At 47.2% G+C, this 17,270-nt stretch overlaps 7 protein-coding genes across 10 annotated transcripts; 5 read left to right on the top strand and 2 right to left on the bottom strand.

The window, feature by feature from the left end:
* Window positions 1-748: 748 nt before the first annotated feature.
* FVEG_04566 (hypothetical protein) lies at window positions 749-2,260 on the top strand. Its single transcript, XM_018892367.1, has 2 exons — window positions 749-1,580; window positions 1,640-2,260. The coding sequence occupies exons 1-2, from the start codon at window positions 982-984 to the stop codon at window positions 1,989-1,991; spliced, it is 951 nt and encodes a 316-aa protein (XP_018749051.1). The 5' UTR covers window positions 749-981; the 3' UTR covers window positions 1,992-2,260.
* FVEG_04567 (hypothetical protein) lies at window positions 2,140-3,082 on the bottom strand. 2 transcript variants are annotated; one of them, XM_018892369.1, is made up of 2 exons: window positions 2,729-3,082; window positions 2,140-2,540 (listed from the first exon to the last, which is right to left on the bottom strand). In XM_018892369.1, exon 2 carries the CDS (start codon window positions 2,531-2,533, stop codon window positions 2,264-2,266), a length of 270 nt encoding a protein of 89 aa, XP_018749053.1. In that variant the 5' UTR covers window positions 2,534-2,540; window positions 2,729-3,082; the 3' UTR covers window positions 2,140-2,263. The 2 variants fall into 2 exon arrangements, with proteins under 2 accessions (XP_018749053.1, XP_018749052.1); XM_018892368.1 differs by having other exon boundaries at window positions 2,590-3,082.
* Window positions 3,083-3,471: 389 nt separating this feature from the next.
* Window positions 3,472-5,261, bottom strand: FVEG_04568 (hypothetical protein). 2 transcript variants are annotated; one of them, XM_018892371.1, is made up of 4 exons: window positions 4,858-5,253; window positions 4,429-4,811; window positions 4,215-4,377; window positions 3,472-4,165 (listed from the first exon to the last, which is right to left on the bottom strand). In XM_018892371.1, exons 2-4 carry the CDS (start codon window positions 4,566-4,568, stop codon window positions 3,650-3,652), a joined length of 819 nt encoding a protein of 272 aa, XP_018749055.1. In that variant the 5' UTR covers window positions 4,569-4,811; window positions 4,858-5,253; the 3' UTR covers window positions 3,472-3,649. The 2 variants fall into 2 exon arrangements, with proteins under 2 accessions (XP_018749055.1, XP_018749054.1); XM_018892370.1 differs by having other exon boundaries at window positions 4,429-5,261.
* Window positions 4,760-6,553, top strand: FVEG_04569 (hypothetical protein). Of its 2 annotated transcripts, XM_018892373.1 has the most exons (3): window positions 4,760-5,031; window positions 5,082-5,680; window positions 5,735-6,546. In XM_018892373.1, the coding sequence occupies exons 2-3, from the start codon at window positions 5,612-5,614 to the stop codon at window positions 6,452-6,454; spliced, it is 789 nt and encodes a 262-aa protein (XP_018749057.1). In that variant the 5' UTR covers window positions 4,760-5,031; window positions 5,082-5,611; the 3' UTR covers window positions 6,455-6,546. The 2 variants fall into 2 exon arrangements, with proteins under 2 accessions (XP_018749057.1, XP_018749056.1); XM_018892372.1 differs by having other exon boundaries at window positions 4,760-5,680; window positions 5,735-6,553.
* Window positions 6,554-6,950: 397 nt separating this feature from the next.
* FVEG_04570 (hypothetical protein) lies at window positions 6,951-8,998 on the top strand. The gene is made up of 2 exons (XM_018892374.1): window positions 6,951-8,536; window positions 8,585-8,998. Exons 1-2 carry the CDS (start codon window positions 7,075-7,077, stop codon window positions 8,779-8,781), a joined length of 1,659 nt encoding a protein of 552 aa, XP_018749058.1. The 5' UTR covers window positions 6,951-7,074; the 3' UTR covers window positions 8,782-8,998.
* A 379-nt stretch (window positions 8,999-9,377) lies between these two features.
* FVEG_04571 (hypothetical protein) lies at window positions 9,378-13,431 on the top strand. Its single transcript, XM_018892375.1, has 2 exons — window positions 9,378-9,718; window positions 9,775-13,431. The coding sequence occupies exons 1-2, from the start codon at window positions 9,504-9,506 to the stop codon at window positions 13,271-13,273; spliced, it is 3,714 nt and encodes a 1,237-aa protein (XP_018749059.1). The 5' UTR covers window positions 9,378-9,503; the 3' UTR covers window positions 13,274-13,431.
* Window positions 13,432-13,572: 141 nt separating this feature from the next.
* On the top strand, window positions 13,573-16,667 carry FVEG_04572 (hypothetical protein). The gene is made up of 3 exons (XM_018892376.1): window positions 13,573-13,832; window positions 13,886-13,937; window positions 13,995-16,667. Exons 1-3 carry the CDS (start codon window positions 13,739-13,741, stop codon window positions 16,333-16,335), a joined length of 2,487 nt encoding a protein of 828 aa, XP_018749060.1. The 5' UTR covers window positions 13,573-13,738; the 3' UTR covers window positions 16,336-16,667.
* The last annotated feature ends 603 nt before the right edge of the window (window positions 16,668-17,270 follow it).

Here is a 17,270-nt window from a genome sequence, read left to right on the forward strand (position 1 = left end):
AGCTTATTCCGGCAGAGAGAACCTAGAATGGTAACTTCAATATGGGAAGTTTGTTCTTTGAGAACCGCGAGGCATCGCTGTATAGCAATCTGAACAGTTACCTAAAAAATAAAGCTTACTGGGAATACGTTTACCTTAGAAAAGTTATTTTGATATATTCTTGGTAATAGGAGAAGTTAATCACAGATACTTAACGGCTCTCTTTGACACTTTTACCTTGTCAATTGAACCTGTTTGTCTATATTTTGGTGAAACTGGAATCTCTTTGACTTATCATGTTCATTTCGGAAACATGCTATTCACTGTGCGTGATAGAATCAGGGTAAACTACTACTCAGAATTTACACTGATTCAAAGAAGAAATCTTATTAGATGGTGCGACTATCAAGATGAGACTTTCTCACGATAGATAAGAGCTTCATCTGAACCTTGCCATAAGTTATAACCTTTGAACTTCAATCATAAATTCACGCAAATGGTGTAAATTAGAGCAAACAGCCAATAGCGCAGACAGTCATTTGACTTCCCGTAACCTCAGAGGTCACCCAATAACAAAGTTTTAGGTGGAAGTTCAAAGAACTCACCCATGCCATGTATATAGGGGGTTATTGCAATTCTCACGATAGTTGGTTCAATTGAAGTGACTCAACTATCGAGGCTGACAAACTTGATCTACCAACCACATTAGGCAATTCTTAGCAATATATCGTGCTCAACCCCGCCTCGGCCCGCTATGAGCTGAGATGCCTGAGCATTATCAACTTCTTCATGTAGGGCGTGATGGCAAAGGGCGCGCTTTGACATTAGTTCCTCTACGATCATCATTCACTTTCCAATCTAGACAAAGTCAAGAACCCTAATATCCTACAGCTTATAAATTCCATACCGGATCATAGCTTACAAATCCAACTTCAATCTATCTATAAACGTAGCCTCGACCTGCGAGTATTGAAAGCCATTAGCTTCGCCAAAATCATCAAGATGGCAGATTTTCAACCCAAGAGCATTCTCATTTTCGGCGCTACCGGCAACATCGGGCGATATATCACCAATGCTGTCGCCAATGCGCAACCAGCATTCGATCAGGTGGCCATCTTCACCTCGGAAGACACAGTTACCAGAAAACCAGGATTGATCAAAGAGCTCAAGTCAAAGGACGTCAGGATCATCACGGGAGATGTCAATAATCCTGAAGACGTAAAGAAGGCTTACCAAGGCGTCGACACTGTCATCAGTGCAGTGGGACGCAATGTCATCGAGACACAGATTGAGCTCTTCAAACTCGCAGCTAAGTCTGGTTCAGTGAAGTGGTTTTTCCCTTCAGAATACGGCACGGATATCGAATACGGCCCTCAGAGCGCCAGTGAGAAGCCCCATCAGCTGAAGCTCAAGGTACGAAAGTACATCCGTGAGAACTCCAGTGGTCTGAAGTATACTTTTGTCGTCACGGGACCATATATCGATATGTATTTTACCCTCTCGCCTGATGTTATTGAAGCTGGAGGGTTTGATCATAAGAACAAGAAGGCGGTTTTGATTGATAATGGGGAGGGCAAGATTGGCTTCACAACTATGCCTGAGTAAGTTTGATTGTTATCAGTCTTTCAGTCTTTCTAGGACTGTGGCTAATGTTCGATAGTGTTGGAAAGGCTGTAGTCGCCGCTCTTCATCATCCCGCAGAGTCTTTCGACCGCGCTCTGATAGTCCAATCCTTCGTCGTGAACTCTAAGCAGATTCTCAAGGAGCTTGAGAAGCAGACTGGAGGTGAACCGTGGGAGGTTTCAAGCTACACTCTAGATGAGTTGAGGGAAGCAGAGAAGAAGGGGTGGGCATCTGGAAACCCCAAGGCTGTTTCATATACACTTCGACGAATCTGGTCTGAAGGCGGCACGCTCTATGAAAAGACAGACAATGAGAGGATTGGACTCAAGGATGAAGACCTGGAGACTCTGGAGGATGCTGTTAAGAGGGAACTTACGACTGGATACTAACCAAAACCTTGTAGGAATCTCAAACATTTATATGTTGATTGCAAACACTGGGCTTGCAGAGCTCATTTGTGTCTGGAGTCTATAATAAAAATAGTCCAGTCTCATCTAGAAGTCGGGTCTTGGGAAATGTAAAGAATAAAAGCCTCGTCACGATACAAAACTCTTTCGATTGAGATGTGCACAAGTAGGATTCACTGAGATTGGCGTTCTACTCATAATCAGATTCTTTATTTCTCAGATATTCATTCAATGTCACTTTATTACATCCCAATCTAAGGCCACCATAGCCAATTAATCTCCATGTCAGCAAAAGGGTTGCGAGGAAACCAGTCAGGAAGATATTCGCCCCATCCCCAGTAGTTTCCAGCTCCCATGGGATGATCGGCGCACATTCGAATATTCATGACATCAACATCGGGAGGAAGATCATTGGGATCCCATTCCATGGGTCCAAGACGACCGCATTTCTCCTTGGCCATGGGCCATTGGTCGGCTATGGCTACTGCAGCGAGACCAGCCGTGAGAAGAATTTGGGGCTTCATGTTGGCTCTGGCATGAGATGTCAGCAAGAATGAGGAAATAGTTTTAAAATGCTTACGTCGTGTGATCTAAATGGCTGTGTTGATACGGAGTATGTTGATTGGAATTATGGGGTAATGAAGAAATAAGGTTAAAATAGAGGGTGAGACTGGACACGAGAAATGAAAAAAGCTCGGGTATATAGCCTGTCACCTTACCTATTCCGAAACGTGGTGCTTGTCTAAATGGCTTGGATGCCTAAAATAAATGGCTGTGCTGACGCAAGCTAAGGAGAGGCACAGCTTCGGGTCTAGGGATGAGATGAACGAAGGATCATAATACTGAATACAATGAGCCCAAAGACTCGCTTGTAGAAGTCAGATAAGCTACTTCTAGCGACCAAAATGCGTCTTGATGGCCTATCATTCTTGGTCTAGCGTATGCTGGCCGCCAATTTAGTCTTGATGGTCCACCTGACAGCTCCAGAGCATGTGGCCTGGAGCAAGATGCAGGAGAAATGTGGTAATCTGAAGTGGATATGTGTTCTTTGAGAATCAGTATCACGCCTCATGGAATTGGCCAGATTGTAGAATTTATTGTCCACCAAGCTTGAAAAGAGACAAGCTCAGCAAGATACGAGTCATCGTGTGACTGACGACAAGGGTCATTTGCTGCGCCTCGAATCCTTCGGTCTATCAATCATTCCCATGACTGGCTGAGTTACTTCATCAAATACCTGGAAATCGTCAAGCTGCATATTGATCTATTATGGATGCCTTTGTTGCACTAGCCAGTCATGGCCATACAGGCTGGTATTGCACCAACTGCCAAGCGTTTAACAACAACCTCTTGATAGCCACGTAGGGTTGGAGAGCACTACAGGGGTAATGATTTAAGACTATCTGTGTTTTTGATAAAATCGGGAGTTTCCTTTTTCTGTCGAGTCGGTACGAATAGATGACCCGACGCATGAAGCTTATAGCAACGTGTCTAGACTACGTCTCCAGAGGCTACTTGGGAAACTTTGCAATATCACCTTTATGGCATGAAATTCATGCTGTCGTGGGGAGATGACAACTGCTAATTCTATATCTAGTAATTAGCAAAATCAAATCAGGTTTATAGTAAATGCTAAGTTGCTAACTAAGCGGCTTCCTCCCCCGAGCAAGAAACAGTTGCTGTTCACCACCAATCTCTCTTGGTACTTGAGACGGCGCCGAGGTCAATTTCCACGCCCAATCTTCAAGTCCAGCATTGTCATACGAGCCTTTTACTTCATTCTCATGAAAACCCATTCTACCGATCGCTCCTAACGTTCGATTTCCGGTCTGAACACTACTGCCCGCCGAGCTTGCAACCCAGTCAATAACAAGTAAGATTCCTCCTGGCCTCAGCCGTTTTGAGAGCTGCAATATCATGTTATCCGGGTCTTCGATATGATGAAGAGCCATGCACATGACCACCACGTCAAAATCAAAGAATCCTGGCGTGTCAATCTCCGGAGATGGTGTCAACTCGGGATCGATAAGATCGGCCTGAATAGCTCGCATTTTTGTCGAGGTATAGCCTGCTTTCAGTGCCATTCTGTTATACTGCTCTACCATTCCTGATGCTATGTCCATGCCTCTCACTGTAGACATGAACGGTGCAAGTGCCTGTTAATAATCAGTATAAAGTCCAATGGTTAACGTCGTTGTATGTTACCCGAGACGCTACGCCATCACCGCAGGCGTAATCTAACAATTTTGTCGGTCTTGAAGATGGTGGCTTGATACCAATCCAGTCTACGTTCGCACGTAGCTCTTTTGATATTTGATTGCAAAGCTCAATAATCCAGGGCCATCGAAAGAGCGCGGGGGCAGTATTGCTGGCATAGGTTAGTCCTTGCGAGAGATGTAGTAAGTTGAAAGAGTCATACTTATAATGAGCCTTGTTCTGTTCCCCCATTGACCTCGGGACATCGTGAGATGGGCCATGGTGATGATGATGAGTATGGTACTGCAGATGGTGGTGATGGTGGTGACAATGGGGTATATCCTCTACTGGTTCGTGCTCCATTCTGATAAGAGGCTTAATAACGGAATTGCTGAGATATATAGTATATTCAATTCAAGCTTCAAGATGTTCAGAATAGTCGGAGATGAGGCTTTGCGAGCAAAAAGCTCGGCATCTTGATTTAGCGACACCAAAAGGGTTGGTAAGTGGGAACCCTGATGGGCTCTTACATCAGTCTGTCAGAACACGCGACAGATGAGTCCCTATCACAAAAAGCCAGTTTGAGGATAAGTCACAGTCTCATATCTGCTCAGCATTAGTTTAATTTTTCAACACGTCACATTTCCATGACCATTCTGGTTCTTGCCACGGGTCTAAGAAGCGCCATAACCAACTTCATCGCTTGAAAGGAACGCAATGTTAAATAGCTGACGACTATTGCTTCAACTCATCTTTGCGTGACATGGCTTTGATATAACTAAAATGTTGTCCGAAAGAGCCCATGGCTTTTGCTAAGCTTTCATCGGTTGGTACGTTGATTGTTCCCTGAATGCTTCGGTCTGCTGGCTACCAAAGGTTCGGTCAGTAGAAAAAGACCAGGATGTGATTTCATGGTGCAGAGGATGGGAATCGAAAAGAATCACATTTCTGTAGTTGATTGGAGCTCGTTTTTTTCTTCAAAGAAGGTCACTAAGGCTTGCGGAACTCCCAACGAAATCACAGCAATCAATCCATCCTTCGAGTTACTGTAATATCCAAATATGGAGTGCTTCAGGGTATCCAATCAAGATATGAGGAAATGCGATTGCATACAGACAGGGGCATGATAAGCTCCAGCCGCTTATCAGACTTACTACCCCAATCTTTCCAAAACGATCATTTTCTACCCCAACTGTCATCCCTCAATCATGATTAAATTCTCCAATGTTACATGGGGTTCAGCGATCAGTAACGTCATATTGTAACAAGACAAACTGAACGGGGGGAGGTATCACGTGTATTGGAGAGATAATGAACACAAATTCCTCATCGAATCATGACTTGAACACGAGTGTTGACCTATCTCGAAGTCGAATCATTTTTCATTCTATCAGAAATCCTGCATCATGACTGGTTTAGCGCAAAGATATGAGATCAACGCTGATATGGGAGAAGGCTTCGGCCGATGGAAAATGGTAAGATCTCTGAGAGACAGTGTTGGCTACCAGTTACTAACAAATTTTTAATAGGGCCCAGATGAGGAACTCATGCCTCTCATAGATGCAGCAAATATTGCATGTGGCTTTCACGCTGGTGATCCATCCATCATGCTAAAGACAATTCGTCTCTGCAAGCAACATGGCGTCAAAGCTGGTGCTCATCCCGGCTTACAAGACCTCTTTGGCTTTGGACGCCGAAAAATGGAAATCGACCCCAAGGACATGTATGCAATGGTGTTGTATCAAGTTGGAGCTCTAAACGCCATGTTGGATGCCGAAGGTGTTGAGCTGTCTCACATAAAACCTCACGGAGAACTTTTCTTCTACATGCAAAGAGACAAGGGCATAATGAGAGCTGTACTAGAAGCTTGTGCAACTTTCAAAGTTCCTGTATACGCCTGCCAGAACCCGGAACAGGAGGACATGTGTAATGAAATGGGGGTTCCATTTCAGGGAGAGGTCTACGTTGATATCGACTACTCGCCAGAGGGAAGGCTTGTTCCTTTTGCGCAATCTCATCCTGTAACACCGGAGTTATGTCATGAGCGGGCATTTGGTGCGGCTATGAAGGACACAGGGAAGGATATCAACGGGGATCCTTTCAACTTTGGATTCAAGGGGAAGCCGTTCAGTATATGTCTGCATTCTGATTCGCCGACTGTGTTGGAGAATGCGAAGCTGGTTCGACAGGCAGTGGATGAAGCGAACCGAAAGAAGTTTTCACAGAATACCAATGGCCATAGATTGTAGACATTATCTCCGAGGGATGAATTCAGAAAGAAACTCAGTTTCTATAGAGATTGAAAGCTATGTGACAAAGTAAATTCACACAATTTGGAAAACCTGATGACTTTGAGTATTTACTCAAATTACTGGACGATTCTACTATCCTGACTTGAACACTTATTACTGTGCTTCAGCATCAGATCGGGAGACGTACCGACAACGTGGCAGTTTGACACACCTCCAAGTGAGAACTTGGCTCGTTCCTCGCTAAGAATGTTAATAAGTTGTCCAGAAGTCCAGGCCACTCAATCTGCCCTCAAAGAATGCCGGTCCTGGTCACACATGACAAGCTATCAATGCGGGGATAGTAGCTTAGCTCCTAGCTCCCCCTGTCCCTCATATCAAGGGTCGCGCGATAAGAGTCGAAAGGTTGGGGTAGAAATAGGTTGTCTAGATTACCTATCGCAAGCCACTTCTTCTAGTAAGTGATAATAAGGTAGTATAAATCATATAGATGTCTCGATGATCTGCATTGGTGTGATGATTTAAGACAAGGTGCAGTCCTTAGTACTTTTCTTCTCAAAATCTACATAATTCTGATTATTGTCTTGTTGATATTTATTTCGTGATCAAATACCGGTGCAATGACTTCCGGAGTCGCCATTCCTGGAACCGTCCAGCTCGTTGATGTCCAAGGCATCTTCAACGTGAAGCATGGCCAACAGTCGCGCGACATCGTCCTCGTTCCGCAGCCCACTGACGACCCCGATGATCCTCTTCGCTGGAGTATCCCACGAAAGACAAGAAATATCATATGCGCCATGGTTTGGTGCTTCTTCGTGGCTGCTATGATTTCTGGTCTGTCACCAGCATACATCTTGATCGAGGAAGACACTGGTATCTCCATCGCTGATCTGAGTACTGGCAATGGCATTCTATTTCTCTTCCTTGGCTGGGGAACGATGATCACTCAATGCGTTGCTCTTGCATATGGTCGACGCCTCACTCTTATTGTTTCTGTCATTCTCACCACTGGAGTCACTCTTTGGACCGCCTTTGTCAAGTCAAGAGGAGAGTTCTTCACAAACCGAGTTCTCCTTGGTATCTGTGCTTCGCCCCAAGAGACTCTCATCGAAGTCATCATTGGAGACATCTTCTTCGCGCATGACCGAGGCTTTTACATGGGTGCCTATAGCTGGACTCTATGGTGTGGCGCGTTCCTTGCACCCGTGGCATCTGGCTATGTCGCTCAAGAGCTTGGCTGGCGATGGATCCAGTATATCCTCGCCATAATCGGAGGAAGTGTCGCTATCATCACCTTTTTCTTCTTTGAAGAGACGATGTTCTACCGCCAGCATGAAATCGGAAACCTGTCTGATACAGCTGCACTCGACCCAGCTACCATCAAAGCGTCTGCTACAGTCGGAAAAGATATCGAAACTCCGTCTGAGAAGCAAAATCCTTCAGTACAAGACGAAAAGTCCACGTCAAGATCTATGGAGGCAACGGCGTATACATCAGGTGAGAGCGAAAAGACCTATTTGGGGAAGCTCAAAGTCTGGGGTTATCACGACTCGCGACAGCCTAGCACCTTCAAGCTCTTCTTCCTCCCCATCCGCTTGCTCTTTTCGTTCCCCGGTATTGGTTTTGGTGGTCTTCTCGTGGGTGGAATCCTTGCCTGGTACAACGTCGTTGGTGGCTCTCTAGCTCTGATCCTGGGAAATCCTCCTTACAACTTCAGCGCCAACAACATTGGACTCACGTACCTTGCTTCCGTTGTCGGTGTCACTGTAGGGTGCTTCCTTTCAGGCTGGATGTCAGACTTCCTGGCCTTGTTCCTTGCCCGTCGAAATGGAGGTGTCATGGAACCCGAGCAGCGTCTCTGGACTTGTCTTGTCGCGCTTGTAATGCATCCTGCCGGCTGTCTCTTGTATGGTGTTGGCGCTTCGTACCACATCCACTGGTTTGGAGTTGTCTTTGGCCTCGGGTTGATCTGCGTGACTCTCCCCATGGGCTCCAATCTCGCTTTCACTTACATCCTTGACACTTACAAGGAGGTCGCTGGCGAAGGTCTTGTCTCGACCATCCTGATTCGCAACATGATGGGTATGTACAAACTTCAATCGCCATATATTCACTACTAACACGATCCAGGTTTCGCGTTTGGCTACGCCGTTGTTCCAATGATTGAGAACCTTGGACTTCGCAACGCCTTCATCCTCATCGCCGTGTTGGGAGAGGCTGTCTGGTGCACTGCGATCATGATGATCTATGTTGGCAAGCCTTTGAGAAGATGGACCGCACATTCCTATTGGAATCTCATTGAGCATTACGGCGCGATTGCTCATTGATCTTGCGTCCCTCAGGTGCTAAGCTTCAATGGTGGAAAAAAAGATATTTAGTGTCGTTCGGCCAAGCAGTCTCTTTCTTCCATGTTAGATAGTTTGAATCATGTCATTGCACTTTTAATTGAGCGCTGTCATATCGCGGTTGTAATTGTTAACCTTGAAGCCTGACGTGGACCAGCCATTACTGAAAGTCCCATGTAAATACGGACATGATGCTCTCAATTTGCTCTCCAATAGTTACTTGACCGCGTCTGTGACTGTACGTTATTTTAGCATCGCTCAGCTCCATAACTTGAGCCTGGTACTAAATGTTTCCGCAGTAGCCTCTATAGATCATCGCAACATTGTACAGCCATATCCCTTGTGGCCTCAATGAGTTCAGTGACATGGGGATCCTGTTACACCTCCCAATTTCTACCCCGATGGCTTGCCATAATAGGAACACAAATCCCGTGTGCCCGAATTCTTACCTCTTTCGATTACTCCGCGTTGGGGTAGATAAGCTATCGAGATAGCGCATCTTGACCTGGAGGTGGAGCGACTATCCCCAATTTTGATAACATCTCCAAGCTGCTGCTCATCAACTCATACGTTCATTTCATGATTTGATCAGTTCATAATAAGTTCAATCGTTCGGATATTTACCCAAAAGTTATCTTTCTTCTCACATCTGTCTTATAATACCTTGTTCTTTTGTTGAACTCCAATTGGCGACGATTGCAGTCATGGGTTCACTTGACTTACACCCACTACAGCACATTCGCAAAGTGCTAATAGCAAATCGCGGCGAGATCGCTGTTCGCTGTATAAATGCCTGTCGGAAACTCGGAATTCATGCTGTCTCGGTGTTTACCAACGCAGATGCAACTTCTCTGCATGTGAAGTTGGCGGACGAAGCAATCCTTTTACCAGGCGAGGATAGCTCAGCTTATACAGATGGGTGAGTATAGAGATTCATTTTACCGACTCGCAATATCTAATCACTATGGGTTATAGGGATGCCATATTGGAAATTTGCAAGCGCGCAGGAGCCAATGTTGTATTTCCCGGATATGGCTTTCTCAGTGAAAACGCAGAGTTTGCCGACACAATTTCCTCTGCTGGCATCGTCTTCGCAGGCCCTTCCACAGCTTCAATAAGAGCTATGGGCTTGAAACATGAGGCTAGAGGTATCGCACAATCGGCTAATGTCCCAGTCATCCCTGGCACTCAACTCTTAGCGTCTGCTGAAGAAGCTACCAAAGCGGCGACAGAGTTGGGTTTCCCGGTTATGCTGAAAGCCACTGGAGGCGGCGGTGGCATGGGTCTTCAGATCTGCAATTCAGCAGATGAGATTGCGAAGGCTTTTGCTATGGTCGAGAGTCGCGCTGGTACTCTCTTCAAGAACAAAGGAGTATTCTTGGAGAAGTATTACCCTCGTTCTCGTCATATCGAAGTCCAGGTTGCAGGCAACGGTGAGATTGTTGTCGCTTTTGGAGAACGCGAGTGCTCGCTACAAAGACGCCATCAGAAAGTGGTTGAGGAGTCTCCAAGCCCATTTTTGGAACGCCATGCCGGACTACGCGAAAGAATGGTCGACGCAGCCATCAACTACGCACTCCAGCTGAAGTACAAGAGTGTTGGTACAGTCGAGTTTCTTGTTGACGATGACACTGCGCAGTTCTTCTTTCTTGAGATGAACACTCGATTGCAAGTAGAGCATGGCATCTCAGAGCTGTGCTACGCAGTTGACCTGGTCGAGTTGATGTTAAGGCAAGCAGATTATGAACTTCAAGGCCAACTTGGCATCCCTTCTGCGACTCTCAAGGGACTTGGCAGACCGCAGCCCCTTGGCTCAGCGATCGAAGTTCGTGTTTATGCTGAGATACCGCTCTGCAGCTTCGCACCCAGTCCTGGTGTTCTCCAACACGTCCATTGGCCACAAGGCGATGGTGTGCGAGTCGACACTTGGGTCCAAAGCGGCCAGCGCATCACTCCCCTCTACGACCCGTTAATTGGTAAAGTTATGGTCCACAGCCCCGATGGTCGAGAAGCTGCGCGACGCAAGATGCTCTCAGTTCTGGCGGATACGAAACTTCAGGGGACTCAGTCTAACCTGGAGTACCTCTCCGCAATCCTCGACTCGGAGTTATTCGCAAGTGGAAACACCCTGACCAATTCGCTATCAACTTTCCACTTCAAGAGTTGCTCTGTGCAAGTGCTTGAGCCTGGTGTATCCACCACGATCCAAGATTATCCAGGGCGTGTCTCTGTTGGACACGGCGTGCCCCCGGGAGGACCCATGGATGATCATAGTGCTCGGATAGCAAACATTCTGGTCGGCAACGATGAAGAAGTTGAGTTATTGGAGGTCACCCTATCTGGTCCCAAGTTGCTGTTTCATGAGGCTGCGATTGTCAGTGTTTGTGGTGCCGAGCTTCCCGTTGCGGTCGATGGTAGCCCACAACCGCTATGGTCCAGATTTGTGGTCAAGCGTGGTCAGACTTTGAGTCTAGGTAAAGTCACTGGAAGTGGTGCGCGAGCATACCTCGCTGTTAGAGGTGGCTTTCCAGACGTCCCAGCGTTCCTCGGCTCCAAGTCAACAGCCCCAGAGCTTGGGTTCGGTGGCTATCAAGGTCGAAAACTTCAGACACACGATATCCTCGCCCTAAGTCCTGATTCCAAAGTGCAAGCAGCTGGAGCGACAACGTTCACCCTTCCGTCCCATCACGTACCCAGATTCGGAAGCACCACTATCTGTTGTATCGATGGGCCGTACGGCTCTGATGATATCCTGACAGAGGAGGGATCGAAGGCACTGTATGACGGGAAATGGAGTGTCAGTCATAACAGCGGTCGAAGTGGTATACGCTTGGAAGGACCGCGACTAAAGTGGGCTCGAACATCTGGAGGAGGCGGAGGTTCACATCCATCTAATGTGTTCGAGTACGGGTATCCAAATGGCGGTGTCAACTTTACTGGAGAGTCCCCCATCATATTTGCCAATGACCGGCCTGACCTTGGCGGTTTTGTCTGCCCAACAACAATCTGCTCTGGGGAGATGTGGAAGCTCGGTCAACTCAAACCTGGCGATACCGTTCGGCTGCAGTCGGTATCATACGAGGATGCTCTGAAGATCACTCAAGAGAAAAACTCCTATCTTGCAGCTCTGGCAGCCTTCGCTGATGGAAAGTCTGGGGATATAACTGCTCTCCAAACGGACATTACCGCTAAGGCCCCATCCTCCATTCTGTATAAGTCACCCGCAAGGGGCGTCCATCCCCAGGTGATATATCGTCAAGGAGGTGATACCAGTATAATCGTTCAGTATGGCAACCAGACTTCGGACTTGCGAAACACAGTCTGTGTCCAACTGCTCACTCAACAACTGGCAGCTGCGAAACTGCCCAGTGTGCGAGGCGATCCTAACATTGCCACCCTTACTGTACGCTTTGATCCAGTCCAAATCAATCGCTCTGAGCTTCTCCAACAGCTTCTGACTTTTGATACGAACATTGGCGATACTAGTAGGGTGAAAATTCCTGCTCGACAAATAAGACTGCCTGTCTGCCTCGACCACTCTTCCCTCGAGGAGTCGGCGCAACGGTATATGGAGAACATCAGACCGACAGCTGCATATCTACCAGATAATGTCGAATATCTCCGCAAGAACAATGCTCTGGCGACGCGCCGAGATGTATTGGACTCTCTTCTCAAAACACCATGGTTGACTGTTGCCGTTGGCTTCTTCGTAGGAACACCCATCCTGTTCCCTCTCGACCCATGGCGGGTGTTGACAGGTCAGAAGTATAACCCCAGCAGAGGCTATACGCCCAGTGGTTCGGTGGGGTTGGGAGGGTCTACGGTCGCCATATATCCCGTGGCTGCGCCAGGAGGATACCAACTCATGGGCCGAACACTTGGTGGCTGGGACTCGACAGGTAACAGGCCTGGCTTCTCTCCTCAGAAGCCTTGGCTCTTCAATCACTTGGATCTGGTCAGCTTCTATGAGGTGACTGAACAAGAATACGACAAGATGGAGCGAGATTTCGAGGCTGGTCAGTATACTTTTGACATTAGCGAAACAGCTATCGATATGGATCAGTACATCGCCAAGTTTGATGCAGCAGAGAAGGATCCAGAGTATCAAGAATGGCAAGAGAGCCAATCAAAGGCAGCCGATGAGCTGGCTGCGCTCGAGCAGAAGCTGTTCGATGAATGGACCATCTCAAAGCAATCTAATGGTGGTGCAGATGAGGAAGGCGACATTGACTCGGACGATATTGCTGTGATTGAGTCACCTGTAAATGCGAATGTCTGGAAGGTTCTGGTCAAGCCGGGTGATATCCTGGAGGCAGCACAGACCGTAGCGGTCCTTGAAGCCATGAAGATGGAGATCAATTTGGTTGTTGGTGAAGATCAGGTCGGCGCTGAAGTAGTCAAGGTTGCTCAACCGCCGGGAAGTGTTGTAAGCCCGGGAACAGTCGTTATAAAGGCCCGGAGAAGACAAGAGTAGATCATAGTGTACACTAAATTGAGATAATAATTGGAAAAGGGAAGAATGTCGGACTCTCGCTTCATGTAAGGAGGTTGAGTAATCTCGAGATTAAACTTTGACTAGGGTGCCTCTATCTGGACGATCGGGGGTAGTGCTGGGAGGTCACTGAAGGTCGCTGGTTAGGCTGGACCTTAGCGGTCATGATTCCCGGTTCAGCGGTGGTACCGTCACGTGGTTCCACTCGACCGGGCCGGTCTTGGAGGGTCCTGGGACGAACCCCAGTTCTTCTGTCAGTTATCGACTACGCTCCACGAACACTCCCTGTCTGACCTGGTTGGTATGAAGATGCTAGACATGTTCAAGTTGACCAATGTTCATTCTACTTCCCAACAGACTTAGCTCAAGTCGCCACTTCTGCATTCAATGATGCAGTCCAGTCTACAGCACCGATGATACCACGGACAAAACGTCCCACTTCACACCATGAAAGGCAGACCTCGGCTTGCTGTACCTCTTTGCAGGTTCTGCAACAAGGAGTTCAAGAGACAGGAACACCTTGAAAGACATATACGTACACGTGGGTCACTCTACTGGATACTACTGTTGAAATGAGGCTGATCATTCCACAAGATACGCGTGAAAGGCCATATGGGTGCCCTTGCGGCCGAACGTTTACAAGACAGTGAGTTGACATATTAACATCTACCTTACGCTAGCGACAGAGCTAATCAAGTCATAGAGATCTACTGAATCGTCATCGAAGACTTTCTCAATGCTCTACCAATGGCTCAGGGAAACAAGCGGAATCAAACCTGGCAATATCGCCTGACGGGGCTGTGACAACTTCCCCTTCTATCTCGCAAGCCAGTGATGAGAACAATCTTCACAACAACCAGCTACAGTCTCAGGGAAACCCATCTAACTTGATGCCTATGGCAGTCTCTCCCCAAACCATGTTTTCTCAACAAGATATGATGAGCCGATTTTCAATTCATGATCGGCCATTGGGTTACCAAGTGCAGACACCAACCCATATCTTTGAGCCACCGAAAGATCCCATCCACAACAGCAATGTAACACCAGCGGGCGCTTTGGATAGTCTTGACTTCATGCAATTCGAGTCGTTCAATGCAGATATGTTCCCTGATGAGATGGACATGATCAACAGTTATCTCGGGGAAGTTCTTCCCCCTGAAGACTCACATCAAGGACTCACACCGGATACATCAAACTTCTTTACTCAATCATTTATTCCAGAGCCAGTTCTTGCGCCTGCTCCCTCGAGCCATCTACCGCTAGAGGCACCTGGCCATATAGAATTGAGCAGCGCCCCAACGTCGACTCTACCTTTCTGCCAGAAACGACAGGCTCAAGCAGCTCCAGCTCGAAACAAGGTCGATCGGTTGCTGGATACCACAGAAGATATTGTAGCAACAAACCCCTGGGCTGTATCGGCTGCTGCTCATGAAAGGCTTTCCGTAGAGTTCTCGAAGCACAGGCCAGGCATATCCCAGTCATTCACACTTCCCAGCAGACATGCGTTATCTCGATATATTGCAAGCTGGATACGAGGCTATCATCCGCATTTACCATTCGTCCACCTTCCGACTACCAACCTAGAATCCATGTCACCTGTACTTCTCTTGACGCTAGCAGCTACAGGGTCATTCTATGGATTCGAGCATCCTCAGGGATACGCCATGTACTTCGTGGCCAAAGCTATGATCAACCATGAGCTAGAGGAGAGACGCCGTGTGTCAAACCGCCATATTCTCAACGGCTTTCCTCGTTTTGCAGCTCTCCCTACAAGCTCTACAGAAGTCTACGATCCGCCGCCAACAAATCGCCCTGCGATTTTAACGAAATTCGATATTGAACTATTACAATCCTTGCTGATTGCCGTGATGACTATGTCATGGTTGGATGGACCACTTGCAGAGGAAGCACTCGCTATGAGTGGCCAGTTAACTACGCTCACACGCGACATCCTGAAACGTCTACCAGAGGAACATCACAATGATACATGGGAGAATTGGGGTCGCGATGAAGAAAGACGACGCACCCTTCTCTCGGCCTATTTCACATTAAATATTCAAACCATCTGCTTCAATGTACCACCTCAGATGACAGCTACAGAGTTTAGCTTCGAACTTCCTTGCTCTGAGGCTGAGTTCAGCGCACCAGACTCGGAAACATGGAATCGTGTACGACGAAAGGTCGACCCACGCAAGCTCAACTTTCAGTCATGCTTCAAGCAATTACTGTCTGGAGAGCCACTAGCCAAGGAAGTCTCGGCAACAGAGTTTGGCAATTATATGCTTATCCAGAGTTTGCTGATACAGGTCTACTTTGAGCGTCAAGTGTCGTCTGCACTGTTGTCTTCATCGCCAAGTCTGTCGGAGAGTACCATTGCGACTTATGCTGCTGCACTCGGTGCCTGGCAATCTTGCTGGGACTCTGCTATCGAATCTGCGCCCGACCCCTCCTCTAGAAATTCGCCTCTACCTTTCAACTCGACTGCTATGCTCCGACTAGCTCATATTCATCTTGGGTTTGGCCTGTACAGTCAATGCGAGTTACTATCTCGAGATCCTATCGTCAAAGCTCAAGTGTTCGAACCGTATCGGAACCCATTACCTCTGCGTGCTCCGCACCTTGATCAAGCTGTTCTTCATGCTATCTACGCTTTAAGAATCCCTGTGAGAGTCGGCATTGCGTTCGTGGCACGTGGCCGTACAGGTCATTGGAGTGTCCAGCATGCTATCAGTCACTTTGGATGCGCCCTTCTACTTACCCACTGGCTTGAAAATATTTATCAGCTAGTTCTGTCGGATGGAGCGTCAGCTCTCAGAGAGGAGGAAAAGCGCCTGCTTTCCATGGTCGACCGTCTAGTCGAGGAAACTCACCTAGAGGCTTCGCTGGGGCCCAAATCTGACTTTCCTGGCAGGATAAGACGTTTGGCTATCGCAGCAGTGAAGCTTTGGGCAGAAACTTGCAAAGGCATACAGGTCTATGAGATCGTGCATGTCGTTGGAGAAACACTTTCCCTAGTGGCAGAATCACTAGAAAAGCAGATTTAGGTTTTGAACGAGAAGAGCTTGGGCTTGGTTAACTGTACTAATTCTAATAACTTAAAAATGCTGGGATTTTAAGGTTGTATTTTCTAGTAGGAGTGTTCCAGACGGACTTTGAGTCAACAGTCCCCAGAGCTACATCATAGACTAGCGCGGAGAACTTGGAATGTGTTATAAGGTTATTGGGTACGGGAGAACCTTTTTGAGGTTCAAATTTTTTCAAAGTTCTTAGCATTGAGTTCACGGGCTGAACTGGTAGAATAGTCTATACTGAACAAGCAAGTCACAGACTCACAGTCGAACTCCCCAAATGTTTGGCCTATTATGTCTTTTTTCGGAGGATCTGGCGTTACTCTATGTCTTCCTGGAAGAACACTTATATCAGGTTGGTATCAGACAACCCTTTCGTTCTGTTAGTAGGGGAAGTAGCTGTCAGTAACAGGAGGCGAAGGTTGAATTATGTTTGAAGCGAATATCAACCGAACGATACTTGTTCTTCAGGATCCTGTCCGAAAGAGGTCCATGTTTCTCATGCTGGCGTTAAAGGAATGTTTTGTAGGAAACATACTTGCTCTGCCCATGAGTTCGATTACCTCATGGATGTTTCTACGACAAGGAATGGTCCCCAGCACTCCATATACTGCCCTCGACATACTTGCAGTAGAGTGGATGTGGGCTTAGGTCATGGATGAAGTTACTCCGCTCTGCAAGAGGCATCACAAAGAGCTTGAATTGTCTATTTCTGCTCTTCGCTGATTTGTTTGAGAAGCCCATGATATCTCAGCAACGCATGCCTGATTTCGAAATAAACCACCAAAACATACTATACACCGCCTGGAAAGAATGACACTCCAGCACGCCGTAAACGAAATGGCCTGTCGGCGGAAAAGAATGATGGGTTCGTATTTATAGGACACGGGCGAGTCGACCAAGGACTTAGT

This window comes from Fusarium verticillioides, chromosome 4, assembly GCF_000149555.1.
Source record: "Fusarium verticillioides 7600 chromosome 4, whole genome shotgun sequence".
NCBI classification, from domain to species: Eukaryota; Fungi; Ascomycota; class Sordariomycetes; order Hypocreales; family Nectriaceae; genus Fusarium; species Fusarium verticillioides.

Excerpts from the sequence above, each read along its gene's own strand:
- FVEG_04566 (XM_018892367.1), top strand. The coding sequence starts at position 982 with ATGGCAGATTTTCAACCCAAGAGCATTCTCATTTTCGGCGCTACCGGC. Across the intron at positions 1,581-1,639 it reads GGCTTCACAACTATGCCTGA|TGTTGGAAAGGCTGTAGTCG; the intron begins GTAAGTTTGATT and ends AATGTTCGATAG.
- FVEG_04567 (XM_018892369.1), bottom strand. The coding sequence starts at position 2,533 with ATGAAGCCCCAAATTCTTCTCACGGCTGGTCTCGCTGCAGTAGCCATA.
- FVEG_04568 (XM_018892370.1), bottom strand. The coding sequence starts at position 4,568 with ATGGAGCACGAACCAGTAGAGGATATACCCCATTGTCACCACCATCAC. Across the intron at positions 4,378-4,428 it reads CAGAACAAGGCTCATTATAA|CAATACTGCCCCCGCGCTCT; the intron begins GTATGACTCTTT and ends AACCTATGCCAG. Across the intron at positions 4,166-4,214 it reads GTGATGGCGTAGCGTCTCGG|GCACTTGCACCGTTCATGTC; the intron begins GTAACATACAAC and ends GATTATTAACAG.
- FVEG_04569 (XM_018892372.1), top strand. The coding sequence starts at position 5,612 with ATGACTGGTTTAGCGCAAAGATATGAGATCAACGCTGATATGGGAGAA. Across the intron at positions 5,681-5,734 it reads GCTTCGGCCGATGGAAAATG|GGCCCAGATGAGGAACTCAT; the intron begins GTAAGATCTCTG and ends AATTTTTAATAG.
- FVEG_04570 (XM_018892374.1), top strand. The coding sequence starts at position 7,075 with ATGACTTCCGGAGTCGCCATTCCTGGAACCGTCCAGCTCGTTGATGTC. Across the intron at positions 8,537-8,584 it reads CCTGATTCGCAACATGATGG|GTTTCGCGTTTGGCTACGCC; the intron begins GTATGTACAAAC and ends AACACGATCCAG.
- FVEG_04571 (XM_018892375.1), top strand. The coding sequence starts at position 9,504 with ATGGGTTCACTTGACTTACACCCACTACAGCACATTCGCAAAGTGCTA. Across the intron at positions 9,719-9,774 it reads AGCTCAGCTTATACAGATGG|GGATGCCATATTGGAAATTT; the intron begins GTGAGTATAGAG and ends TATGGGTTATAG.
- FVEG_04572 (XM_018892376.1), top strand. The coding sequence starts at position 13,739 with ATGAAAGGCAGACCTCGGCTTGCTGTACCTCTTTGCAGGTTCTGCAAC. Across the intron at positions 13,833-13,885 it reads TGAAAGACATATACGTACAC|ATACGCGTGAAAGGCCATAT; the intron begins GTGGGTCACTCT and ends TCATTCCACAAG. Across the intron at positions 13,938-13,994 it reads GGCCGAACGTTTACAAGACA|AGATCTACTGAATCGTCATC; the intron begins GTGAGTTGACAT and ends ATCAAGTCATAG.